This window comes from Populus alba, chromosome 1, assembly GCF_005239225.2.
Source record: "Populus alba chromosome 1, ASM523922v2, whole genome shotgun sequence".
Classification (NCBI taxonomy): domain Eukaryota; kingdom Viridiplantae; phylum Streptophyta; class Magnoliopsida; order Malpighiales; family Salicaceae; genus Populus; species Populus alba.
The window spans coordinates 21,754,584-21,768,471 of NC_133284.1; the positions used below are offsets into that span (position 1 = coordinate 21,754,584).

General features: G+C 35.3%; 2 protein-coding genes across 5 annotated transcripts; one reads left to right on the forward strand and one right to left on the reverse strand.

The window, feature by feature from the left end:
* Positions 1-2,369: 2,369 nt before the first annotated feature.
* LOC118040875 (serine/threonine-protein phosphatase 7 inactive homolog) lies at positions 2,370-9,084 on the reverse strand. Of its 4 annotated transcripts, none has more exons than XM_035047919.2 (10): positions 8,691-9,084; positions 8,231-8,405; positions 8,090-8,140; positions 6,847-7,899; positions 5,895-6,404; positions 4,903-5,043; positions 3,925-4,029; positions 3,424-3,615; positions 2,894-2,965; positions 2,370-2,823 (listed from the first exon to the last, which is right to left on the reverse strand). In XM_035047919.2, exons 2-10 carry the CDS (start codon positions 8,396-8,398, stop codon positions 2,761-2,763), a joined length of 2,355 nt encoding a protein of 784 aa, XP_034903810.1. In that variant the 5' UTR covers positions 8,399-8,405; positions 8,691-9,084; the 3' UTR covers positions 2,370-2,760. The 4 variants fall into 4 exon arrangements, with proteins under 4 accessions (XP_034903810.1, XP_034903814.1, XP_034903815.1 ...); XM_035047923.2 differs by having other exon boundaries at positions 2,894-2,970; XM_035047924.2 differs by lacking the exon at positions 4,903-5,043.
* LOC118040877 (uncharacterized) lies at positions 9,058-10,303 on the forward strand. The gene is made up of 2 exons (XM_035047926.2): positions 9,058-9,461; positions 9,582-10,303. Exons 1-2 carry the CDS (start codon positions 9,077-9,079, stop codon positions 9,938-9,940), a joined length of 744 nt encoding a protein of 247 aa, XP_034903817.1. The 5' UTR covers positions 9,058-9,076; the 3' UTR covers positions 9,941-10,303.
* The last annotated feature ends 3,585 nt before the right edge of the window (positions 10,304-13,888 follow it).

Below are 13,888 nucleotides of genomic sequence, written 5' to 3' on the forward strand. Positions count from 1 at the left end.
ACTTTGCTGGTACTGAAGAAAGATGGTACCATGAGGATGTGTATGGACAGCTATGCTATCAACAAAATAACAGTTAAGTATCGATTTCCTATACCCAAACTTAATGATTTGCTTGATGAGTTGCATGGTGTTGTATTGTTTTCTAAAGTTGATTTTCAAATCATACTTGGATTACCAAGAACACAACGTGGGAAGGATTCAATAATGGTGGTGGTTGATCGATTCTCCAAAATGTCCCATTTCATTCCTTGTAAGAAAACTGACGATGCAGTACATGTTGCTGATTTGTTCTTTCAAGAGATTGTTCGTTTGCATGGAGTTCCTAAAAGCATTGTCTCTGATCGTGATACAAAGTTCTTAAGCCACTTTTGGAAGACTCTTTGGAGGAAGCTTGGAACAAAGTTACTTTTCAGTACGACATGTCATCCACAAACTGATGGACAAACTGAGGTAGTAAACCAAACTTTATCTTCTTTGTTACGAGCTATTATACATAAGAATTTGAAGAGCTGGGATACTTGTTTGCCTATCGTGGAGTTTGCATATAATCATAGTGTGCATGGGGCTACAAAATTTTCACCATTTGAGGTTCTGTATGGCTTTAATCCTTGTGTTCCTATTGATCTTGTTCATATTCCAATTGATGAGAGGACATCTATGGATGGAATTAGAAAGGTAGAATTGATGAAGAAACTACATGAGCAGGTTCAACTACATATTGAGGAGAAAACAACAAAGTATGCTAAACAAGCTAACAAGGGGCGAAAGATGGTCAGGTTTGAACCTGAAGATCTTGTTTGGATTCATATTAGTAAAGACAGATTTCCAAGCAAACATAAATCCAAGTTGATGCCAAGAGGTGATGGTCCATTTCAGATTATAGAGAAGGTAAATGACAATGCGTATAAGGTAGATCTTCCTGGTGATTACAACGTATCAGCTACTTTTAATGTGAAAGACTTGACTCCATACTTGGATGATGATGACGATTTTGATTTGAGGACAAATCATTATCAACCCGGGGCTGATGATGTGCATCATGGGAATTATAATCTATCTCGTAAAGCTGAATCTAATATGCAAGAGGGTGTAGATGGTCCAATGACAAGAGCGAGAGCAAAACTACAATGGGCCATGACGAATCAAATTGCAATGATTGAAGCTGCGTTGGAGTTAAAAATTAGCAATCAGTTTGAAATTGGTTCAAGGGTGCTTATTTGCCTACAATTGGAACTTGGAGATGAGAAAAGCCCTTAATGGTTCTTTTCATGTTGGGCTACCTGTATTTGGATTGATAATGCAAGTGAAGGAATTGATGTTGTTTACGGTCAGAACAATAGATGGATTTGAACCCGAATTTGAAGTCATCCAATGCATGTGAAAGCAAGATTTATGTAGATAAAATTCAAGTTCAAAACGTGATCTTTCTAGATTGTCCAACCATGATTGCATTGGACTTTTGTGTCAAAAGTTATGGCTGTTTTAAATTTGGTCTACTTATGTTTTAGAAATGTAAAAAAAAAAAAACGTGTGTTAGTTAAATTTGTCTACTTACTTTATTAAAAGTCTAGTTTTTAGGCTTGACTTCTGTCATGTTGAATTCACCTAACATTGGAGGGATGTTCCAATGATAAATATAGTATCAAAATATGTAATAGACACTTTTTTGGGCCAAGATTTGAAACTTAATTCAGAGAATCAAGAGTTGTTCTTCCAAATTCGTTTTGTGAAGAACCCTACCTGACTTATCATTCTTCAATCACAAAGAGTGTGGCGTCGAAATCCTAGATTGATCTTTGTGGCATCCAGATCGATTTATCAAAGTATCATTCTAGTCTATTCTCCATCTTATTTACCTTAAATCACTACAATCCAGCCTAAATACCAAAAGAAAGACAACACAACCAGACCCATCCTTCATCCATTTTCGTTAGAATCATTGTTGCCGATTTTCAAATCATTCATGGCACATCATTCATATTGCAAAAGTAGTATGATAGGTAGACTATTGATTAGAAATTGAGACCTCCCTTTTGATTCTGCTTATGAAGCATTTATCTTCACACACCTTTCTAGTCTTTTTCAATACAATTTCCATGTGGTGAAAATGATCCATCCAATCCAAATAGAATTTTGTTTCTCTAAAGCATGCAACTCCCTAAATAGAGTAACTTCTTGATCTACCTTATAATGGAATTTGTGTAAAATTGCATAAATTTTAATAAGAGATGCATGCTTTGCTTTATACAGAGGCGATATTCAGTTTACTTCAACATGATAAACATTACCTTACCTAGTTAGCGATGGAAAATTATTATTGCCAAACCAATTGGATACCTCGTATTTAGAGATATCACACAAGTCATACCTGAATTCAAATATACTTTGATTAATCAAAAATATAAAGTGATAACTTTAACTTTGATAAACTTGGATTCATTTGGCTGTTCATCCATCGAGTCTGGAGTCTGAACTACTATAGAAAGATAGATAAGTTAATATCTTCACAAATATTACCCTAAACTATAAGATTATCATTCATCGATTTGAGGATTTTGGGAGGCGGGAAATTGTCAATGCATCGCATCTTATCATGGCACCCTCCAGTTTCATAAGCACCATCCTTGCCTTGAACTCTCTTCATTGCTTAGCTCAGGATTGAAGAAAGTATTTTGGCTCCCTCAACCTGCGCACTTTACCCTCAGCTCCCAAAGATCCAAACCAAAATAGCTGCACTGAGAAACCAGCTCCAAGTACTCCTCACTTGGCAGGAGAAGGGCTTTGCATAATGTATTTGCGCTTATAATCATCAAGTTCATCATCCTATTTAAAATAATCTCTTGTTAGTCTTCAGAATGACTACAATATGAGAGGGATAATCAAAATGTCTCACCTTCTTTTTAATTTCTTTCTTCAAGCTACCAATGAGATTTAAAAGGTACTCGTAATTAGACTTGTGAGGTTCCTGCACTAACAAAACCTTTGCTTCAGATTGCAACTCCGAAGACAGATTAAGGTAGTGTTTGAAATTGTAGTAACTGTTATTTTTTAAAGTGCTTTTCATTTGAAAATACATCAAAATAATATATTTTTTATTTTAAAAAAGTTCATTTTTTTATCAGCATAACAAAACAATATAAAATCATTAAAAAAAAATTAATTTGAAATAAAAAAATTTAAAAATTTTCAAAAGTGCTTTTTGAACGCGAAAACAAACACACTACAATTGATTTCCCCCCTTCAATTAACTTTTTTTTTTTTTATGATTTTGGATTGTTTTGATGTGCTAAAGTCAAAAATTAATTTTAAAAAATAAAAAATATATTATTTTGATACTTTTACAAGTAAAAAACACTTTGAAAAGCAACCACTACCACAGTCTTAAACGTTACCTAAATGAATAAACCCCACAAATGCAGTTACCTGTAAGTCTGAAGGGAGAGGTGATCTTTCCACCTTGGAAGCCTCTGAAATCTGTGCTGGTATGCCCACATCATCTGCCAACGAAATAATCCAAGATGGGGAAGTAGAGATCACTGAAGCCCCAATGTCAGTTCCTGAGCTTGTGGCAGCAGAATCTGATTGTTGAGCAAAAGAGATGGCTTTGATTGATGCCTGTAGACAGTGTTCATGGAAGCAAAACAAGAGCCTTTACTTTCAAGGATTTTCAATCATGGGGATTTAATGAAAAGTTTAATAAATCGAATAAGAGCAAATTGCGAAAAATAGAACAAGACAATTCATTCAAACCATCTGTTTTTACCCGAACACATCAAGAAAACGGAAACAAAAAATTTAAAGGTACCCAGAAGCCAATGCACATATGCTGGACAAGTCGCACACTAATATGAAAGGTTAATGCAACATGCAAAAACATAATTCTTTCAGACACCTGTATCCATTTTGTCCTTGCCAGATCCATACCTCATGTCTTTTTCTGGCTTCAAATGACACAAACTCAGGGGTATCGAAATTAGGAGGCTTCAGAATAGCATATGCTCCTTTACTTTTATAATCTTTGCTTGTATGCTGCATAATACACCAATCATGGCTAAAAGTAAGGTATAACTTCTGTATTATCCAATATACATTCGGGAGGAAAAAAACATTACAGAGGAAAAAAGATGAGAATTTTGTCTCGCATAAATATTAACTGCAAATTCTCTCATTATCAACCATAGCTCAAGGTAAACAGTAAGGAGTGTATTAGACTCATTTCTTTTAAAGAGATGCAGATTGATCAACATTTACTTCGAGAAAGTCCATCAGTAGGATATATGAAAGGAAAAAGAAATCTGATAAGCAGAAGTTACAAACCCACAAGAAAGACAAGCACGAACAGACCAACCTAGAAATACAGCATCTTCAAATTTTAGAACGTAAAGAATCCAAAAGTATGCACAACAGATACATTTGATTCATAATTCATTATAGAATTTCATCATAGCCAAAGCCAATGGGCTATTAGCTTTAGCAAATTCCTTTTGACTGTTATAGTATACAATATTCATCTAAGACATTCCATAGCATCACAGATCCAAGCTCTGCTCTTGGTTTCGGGGTCATACTTAAAGATGAAAAAGGTTTCGAGTTTCTTTTCTTTCCAAGGCTTTAGACATAAGAATGTTTTAACAAGTATACAAGGTTAGTAAATAATCTAAAAGAAACCAGCTGGTGCCTGCTGCATTTTTTACTCCCACATGCTCCACTCAATGATAGTACTTGCATACAAAATTTCTCATAGATATAAACATACGGATGACTTGATCTCACAATAAAGTCTGATAAAAGGAATTATATGATCTGAAGGTCTTAGCAACCTGGATGCCCTCAATAAATTTGAACTTTCACCCAAAAAAGAAGAAACGTGAAAAAAAGGGAGGTACAGAAACTAATATAAACCTGTGGGTAATCAGGGGCACTGAATAGGGTATATAGCTTCCCTGATTCTACTTCATGATCTGTGCTGTAGCCCTCCAACATATTTTTGAAACCTTTCTGACAAGCTATCGAGTCAGGGCCTTCATGTGACCTTATAATCACCTGTTGTAGGACCAAGAAATCACATCCAGTCTTGACACCTCAACTTATATGACTTTTATAGACAGACAGACAGACAGAGCAAGGGGGGGGGGGGGAATTAAAGGCTGAAATTTGACCTACTTTGTTGGAGCATAAAGAAAAGGTTTGTCAGATTGTTGGCAAATATCAGACTCAGATGTGATGAAGTAAACACTTGAAATACTTGCAAACTTGTGAAGTTGTAAGATCATGATAGCTTGTGTAAATGATATGCATGGTTTAGTACATAAAGGTAAAGGTTGGATCTTGAATATAGCCGGGTTTCCTATTTGGTGTATGAATCCATCATAAACGGTTTCTTTAGTAGCTCTAGGAAGTTCTCAAAAGGAGACCCTGTTTCATCTTTGACTTCTTTTATTCTAATACTGGAAGCATTAAATAGACTGACAGACACTGATGAAAGCATAAGCACATTGATAGTTAAGGACTTGAAGCATTTACAGGTGGTCAATGGCAGGTTTTGTCAAGGAGACTACTAGAAAATGCTGATAAGTGAAACCCAGGAACTGATTGTATGCCAGATTGAGACTATTAAGTTTCTTGAGGCAGCAAAACCATCTCATATATTAATATGAACTCAGATTAGTTATTTCTGAAAAAGATAAGCCAATAAGCAGGGTTCTAGCGGCAAACTGAGGATTTCACTAAGAATGCCCTATCAGAGTATCTTTCAGATTAAAAGGATCTTGCCTCTTAGTGGAATTTAGCAGGAAAAGACATGCAAAGACAGAAGTGAGGAGATTTTTGTCTCTGAGAAGAAAAAGACTCATCCCATGGCTCATATTGATAGAGAGAGAAAAAAGTTCTTTTACCTTTAACTTGGAATGTTCTAAAAAGGCCTCTGTGCAATCAGGACCCCAAAGAAGACCTGCATCACCTCTATTGTTTTCCGTAAGACCAGATTCTGTTGTTGGATCTGACCATAAAACATCAGTCAAAATAGCATCTTTTGCTGACAGATCATGAACGAATCTGCTTACTTGATGTAACTCATCCAAAGAACCCAAAGATAAAGTGGTAGTCATCTTTTGTTTTTTATTTCCACTTTTGTTTCCATTGCCATTCTGCATTTCATTTTCTCCAAAACTTGGTGATGAAGTAATTCCTTCACTCCGGAAAAGCCCTCCATGGGTTGTATAAACACAATCTGCTATTATTGAGGCCAGAGGAAGTTCTGCAAAAACTTTCAAACATTTTCGGTAGACAGTTTGGCCATGTTCAGGAAATTTGCGATTTACCTCCTTCAGAAAACCACATATTTCAGAGATATCACTTGACTCGTGATTTCCACGCAGCAAATAAATCCTATGAGGCAAGAAGGCCTAAACATTGAAAAGGAAAGCAATGAAAATGCAAACAAAACCACTTAACCTTCAATGTACGAAAGAAGTGATTGCATTCATCATAAAAATGTAAGTGAACACATTTTCCCATCATTTATTTTACAGGGGAAAAAAAAACTCAGGTAATTAACAAATGAGGCACGCAAGGAAAAATGTATTTCCAAAAACTGTCCATGTAATAACTTACCAAGTAACAAAAGGAAGCAATTAGATAAGCACATTACCATGCTGATCACCTCTCTGATATCTAACGTATAAGAGAAATGTTGATGGGAACTGAATCACAGTGGACCATAGTCTTGAATCACTGTGATTCGAAAATTGGAGTGTATACAGCTAACTTTTAGACCATTTCCGTCAAGTAAATTTTGAATAGATTCAGCACAATAAGTACAAGAAATATACAATGATCTGAAATTACCTTCCAAGCCAACAAAACAAGAAACAACTCCAAGCTTGATTTGCCCCTATCGATGTAGTTTCCATTAAACACAAAAAGCTGCTTGTCAGAGGGTAAACCAACACTTTCCCAAATATTAAGCAGGTCAAGATATTGCCCACGTAGATCACCAACTACAACCACTTCGGTATTATTGTCGCATTGGATCTTAACACAATTAGGTTCTTGGCATAGGATGTATGAAGCTTTAGCTATCAATTCCTCCACCACAAAGAGTGGCATGATAGATGCAAACTCTGATAGTGTCTTGTTCCACGAAGCCCATTTAAAGGTTTCCATCAAATTTAAAATCCAATCTAGAGTTATTTCCCCATTCAGAGGCCAGGAAATTGGCTCTCGAGTTGGTTCTCCCAGTTCCATGTCAGCATGTTTATCTTGCATGTCACTGTGCTCACCAACAACCAGCCCCTCTTTATCTTCCATAATAATTTCTCTGTCCTGCAGGTTGCAAATACCCATACCCTCCTCATCTCCCATGGAAATCAGCCTGTCTTGAATGTCATTGTGCTCACCGCCAGCCAAACCATCTTTATCTCCTGTAACAATTTGTCTGTTCAGCAGGTCACTGTGCTCACCAATGACGACACCCTCTATATCTACTAGAAGACTTTGTCTGTCATGCAGGTCACCCTGATCACCAATGACCAGCCCTTCTTTATCTAGCATAGTGATCTCTCTATCCTGCAAGTCATTGTGCTGGCCAACTGCCACCTCATTTTTATCTTGCATAACACTCTGGTTGTCTTGCAGGACACTGAGTTCACCAATGGCCAGCTCTTCTTTATCTCCAAATTCAATATCCATCTCACCATATCCAATCATTCCAACAGCTAGCTTATCTTCTCCTTCTAGCACTTGATTAATATCCCTATGCCGGTTCATTGTAGAACCTTGTTTAGCAATAATCCAGCGTGCAATTTCTGAAATCTTTGTCAATGATTTCCTCTCTTGTGCATTGAAGTCGTGAAAGGATGTAAGACTAATTTGATCAACTATTTTTCTGCATTCCCCTACCTGCACAATTATTGTTGTGACCATTCACCAAAAAATTGTTGACCAAGAAGTATTTGTTATCCAAAAGTTTGTAATGAAAGTAAATTACCACCTAATCAAATTCAAACTAGACGAATCTGAACACGGTGTAAACACCAGCCTCGTCTTTACCATGCACAACTACGGCCCTAATAAATAAACGAAAACTCACCATAGTCTCAATGCTGATCTTCAAGACCCGAGACACATCATCTTCAGTAGCCTGTAAAATTCACAAGAACGGAGTGCATATTCAGAACTAGCCTACACAATGAAACGAAAAATCGAGCTTCAAATGCAGAACTTTCCTTACCAGTTTCGTTTGACGATTAACAATCCCATTACCTAATTCTCGTATCATCACCATTGTACGAATTTCTTTATCATCCAAACTAGTAAAATCCACCGAATTTATATAGTTCATAACCTTTTTACAATCATTACGCCTTGCTTCTTGAACTCTCTTCAACTCAAGGTCCATTTTAACTCTGCAAAACCCACCACAAATAAAAGATTTATAATTAAAAAGAAAAATATGAGAATAATAAGAAGAAACATAAACACAATCATGCAGAAAGTTCACTCCTTTGACAGGAAAAAAAAAACCCCGAATTAATTATATTTCTTTTGAAAACCTAATTTTATTAGGTAATTAGGTTTTCTCTGACCTAGAAAAGTCTAAAAAAAACCTCACCAATTCCACAATCAATCACGTAAATGATTAGATTGAAGAAAGTTCGTAGATTCAATAACCGGAAAGGGAAGTAAATTACCGGAAAGGAATCGGAGAGATACGGTGCGATTGCTCGCTTCAATGGCGCTGCTCTTGCTGACGAGGATGACAAAACGACGATTCGTTCTCAATCTAATAAGACACGTCGTTTCAGGGTCAGCTCTTCGGAGCAACGACGTGTGCTTCTCTTCCGTGTGTGTTTTCTCTTACAGAAAACGACGGTTCGTTATTATCAGTCTGGTACGGCGTGTCATTCATGAAAATAATCGCTTTCTAAAACGATAAGTGATCTAAATACAGCATAGGACACGACGTGTCATTCCGCCCTTAAGAATAGAACCGACGTCGTTTCAACCTTGACCAGACCACGACATTATTGTAGGGTAGGGTCGGCTTCGACCCTTCTCTCAAATATCAATTACAAAGATGGAGATAGAAGGAGAGGATGGGTCGAAAATTGAAGTGGGAATAGGTTCAAAGGCCGTGTTTGGAAGAGGCTGTGGTTTTAACACAAAAGACCGATGGGTTTCTCGTCGTCACGTTATATTTGAGCTCGACGACAAGCAAACGGTTTCCTTTCAAGTTGTAGGAAAGAACCCAATTTGCGTACGAAGTGGTGAAGAAAACGTTAAGATATTTAGAAGGTTGGAGAAGGGTGTGGTAGCAGCTGGTGATTGGTTCTGTATTTCAAGTCAAAACCCTGTCCGGTTCCGTTTGAAAAGGAGAATTGGAGGAAGAAGGGTGCAAGAGAGTGACAGTGGAAATTGGTATTCTGAAAGATTTGATCTTTCAAAGATTGACCCTGTTAAAGGTTTGTTCTTTTCCTTTCCTTTTTCTTTTTTTGAGGTGTAGATATTGATATATTTGCTTGCTGACTTTTCATGATGTGCGTTTTATGTTTGATAGCATGTTTGTTATATTGGAAGTGCAGAATTTGGATTTCTTGTGATTGGGCATGAATTGGACTGCTATCCTAAGCGAAGGATAAAAGATGCAAGGAGCTGGGATTGGTTTCTTGAGGAACCTGAGCAAGATAGTGAGGGTGGGGAGAGTTCTGAGAGAAAAAAGAAAAATGGGAGGGGAAAAAGGAAGAAGAAAGTTAGAGGGAATGATGATAATTATGGTGATGATTGGAGTGGTGAGAGTGAAGACGATGAGGTTGTTGGAAAAATAATAAAGGTTGACAGACCAAAATATTCAACTGGATCAAAGGGACTAGACAAACCACGTCAAGATAAAAAAGAGAGAGAGTTTCTGCAAGGAAAACTAATGAAGATGATGAGACGCTAGGGGCCTTTATTGTTGATGATGACGAGGAGGAGAGGGGACAAGGAGGAGAAGGCGATGAAGAAGAAGATGACATTGTTGATGATGATAATGATTACCACTGATCATTTGATTGCAGAATTTACAATGGAATGAGCAGATATTTTCCGAGAATTGCTCTAAAAATGGTCAGTTGTCAACTTGCTGCAGTCTCGTAGTAGTAATCTATGTTGTTCTGACAAACTAGCTTGTGCTCTTCGTTTTTTTTTTGTTTAAATCTTAATTGTTTTAGTTGTAATATATGTTGCTCTTAATCTGTAATGTTTGTCATTGTACTTTATGAAAATTTCTTGTTTTGATCACAAAAGAAATCATATTCTGCTACAATTTGAATTTGTGATAGTTGTGATAGTTATAGTTTAGGAAAACGTGTTAGTTGTGATAAAAAGATGAATAAGAATTTGCTACGTAGCTCTTGAGTTTGGTGGCATCATCTCCACTCTGAGGGCTGAGCCTTCCTTCCCCCGCTACAATGAGTTTTTCAACTGCACTCATTTCTGACCCGACTATTCCAATTCATTGAGGATTGAACAAAAGATGCTCTCGATAAGAGAAGGGATTAAACTGAAGTATCGGTAAGGTGAGTGACACGACTAAAAAATTGATGTCTTCTTTCAAGTGCGGGAGTATCAAAGTAATAAATAACCCGACAAGACTGGGATCGAACCACAGAGAGGTTAATTGTATAAATTATAAATAACAAGACAACAATAATAACAATAATAGTAATAGTAATAACAATAATAATAATATAATAAAAATACTCAGTACGTGGCGTTGTTATACTTGAGAATGATCTAAAAGATCAGGTCATAGGTTTTCAGCCTATATACTGAGTTTATGAAAAGATCAAAAGAGATATATTATATAATATAAACATAATGTAAATAATAATAATAATAATAATAATACTATTAAGTAGTAGTAGTAGTAGTAGTAATAATAATAATAAAAGAAGAAAATGAAGAAATTAATGAGAACTTTGAGATGAAAGATCAATGTAAGGATTAAACAATGATAAAAACAAATGTCAAGGTTAGAGGATCCACTAATGGTATTTCAAACTAGCATAAACTCTTATTATTCAATTGAAAACAACACACAAAGGAGGTTCTAATCGGATAATTTCTCAATCATACCTCATTATAAATTATTAACATGATCATATTAATTATCTTATTTACATAACATCAAACTTTTAAATATTGTCAGGAATTCATGATGTTAACTTATGTTAACAACAAATCAAGTTCCTTTCAGAGCTCAGGTGTAGGTTATTCCATACGGTTGAGCTATGAGAGTGTCAAGCATTTGTTGTACCAAGTGTTATACAACACAAATCTAGATTAACCATTTAACAAGCAAGATATTAAGAATTAGTAAGATAAAAAGATAAGACATGTTAATATTAAACATTAAGGTCCATGTTGAGTTTACACTATACTTATTCTTACACCATTAGTGTAACCTTTTCACCTTGACATAATAAACTTAGCTAAACATAATGAAGAAGAGAAACATAAATAAACAAAACAAGAACATAAATAAGATACAAGTTAACTAAGGAAAGGAAAGGAAATGAAAAACATAAACAAGATATTAATGAAAGCAAAACATAAAAATTACAAAAACAATATAAATAGAGAAATAAAGAGCATGAACTTGATCTGAACAACCAAGCTCCCAAATGCATGGCAAATGCCTCCTTTTATAGGCTAAAATTTAGAATTATTGATTTGATGACTAATTGTTGAGTGGGTGGCCAACTTTTGACTTGGTGAAAATCCTTATCTTCTTGTTTGAATAAAACAAAAATGCTACCATCCGAACTGGGTCCTCTGGAAAACATGAAAGTTGTAGGAAAAAAACATGAAGGTCATTTGGACTTCTAAAACTCCAGATATGGGCCAAACACTGAACAGTGTTTGGGCTGTAAGACAAATTTGGACTTCTCCGTTGTTGCTATAATTTGGACTTGAAAACGGCCTTTTTAGATCTTGATGAAAACATGAAAGTTGTAGGCCTATTTCTTACTGAATCTGTGTAAACATTTGAGGTCATTTGGACTTCTAGAACTCCAGATATGGGTCAAACATTGAACAGTGTTCGGGTTGCAGGATAGATTCAGACTTCTCCGTTGTTGCTATAATTTGGACTTGAAAACGGCCTTCTTAGATCTTTGATGAAAACATGAAAAGTTGTAGCCTATGTCTTATTGAATTTGTGTAAAAATTTGAGGTTATTTAGACATCTAGAACTCAAGATATGACCCAATTACCGAACAGTATTCCAGTTTGGACTGCATCAACATCTCTTTTCTAAGTTTGGCTCTCTCTTTATCTTCATAAATTTCAGTAGTTGAATTCATCAATCAATCTTTTGATTTATGTGATAGGCTTGCATTTAAGATGAACATTTACCATATATTAGGGTATTTTATAGTATTAGACTTGTTATTATAAAACATGTTTTAGTTAAGGAGTTATTGATACTTTAAGTGCAAAATGATGATATAAAACCTTGATAAATATGCACTTTTAAGTACTAATCACCCCCCCAAACCAGCTTATTACTAATCCCTAGTAATCAAAGCATTAAAATAGAAAAACAATTTCCAAATTCCATAAAGCAAGGCATTCATCATTCAACTTACTTTAATCTATCCAGATAAACAAACTCTCATTAAATTCATATATCTGCTCAATACCTCTTAAACAAGATATTACTAAACCTTTCTTTTGTGCTCAAAATATCAATATATAGTTATGGGGCTTTACTTGGAAAAAAAACAAATTTGTGTTCTAATGTTCAAGGCTACTTTCTTAGGTTGAGATTATTATTACTTTTTCTTTTTCTTTTATTTATTTATTTATTTATATACACATACAACTTGAAACACAATGCATCTTTAACTCATGTAACGAGTTTTAGGCTAATGACTCCCAGACCAGTTGGTCTTAAGGCATTAGGTGTTGAGACACCCCTACAAGCTTAGCAACTCAGGTTGCAGATACTGATACGTAGATAGTGCAATGTTTGATTCCCTTAAGCTTTTCTCCTCAACCCATGTAACAAGCGTTGGGCCAATAGCTCCCAAGTCAGTTGACTTTAGGGTATTAAGTATTAAAACACCTATTTGGGCTTAATTGCTTAGGTTAGGGAGGCTACGAAACCAAACTTATCTACCTTTTTATTATCATTGTTTTTTTTTTTGGCAAATTATATATTATCCCTTTCCCTTAGTTGTTACCTTTAACAAAAGAACATAAATAATGTAATGATCCGATGTGCAACCCACAATCATATGTTAAAGTGTGTGTGTGTGAAAATAAAGATTAAAAATACTTGTTAAATGAGCATATAAGCATAATCAATTGCTATCAATACGAGAGTTTGTAAACCCGAATATTTCAAGAAGTATTCTGATAGACCTTGTTAAGAATGTTTACTAAGATGCGTCTCAAGAGTTACTTTAACAAAAGAACTCCTTTTACTCTGCCATCCTAGTAACAACAGTTTTGCAAATAGTTTATGAAATAGAAAACACAGGTTTTTTTTTTTTTTAATATCAACTACTACCCTTTCCCCCCAACCAAAATGAGACATTGTCCTCAATGTCTTAAGGTAGAAAGATAGAGTATAGAAGACATCATCTGAAATAACGAACACTGACAAACCTGAAACACACTTAAACAAATATAAGAAACAACAAAACACAATAATAAAACCAAAAGACACAAAGTTTTTACAAACAAAGGCTCAAATCCAATCTAAGCTTTTTACGGCTTTCCTTAGTTGACCAATTTATGCGACTCATGGAGGGATCAATTACAAGGATGAAAGATTGTAGTTGGTCAATCAATTGTTCAGCAATAACAGTAGAGATTATGATTTGTCGTGCTAAAGATGTAG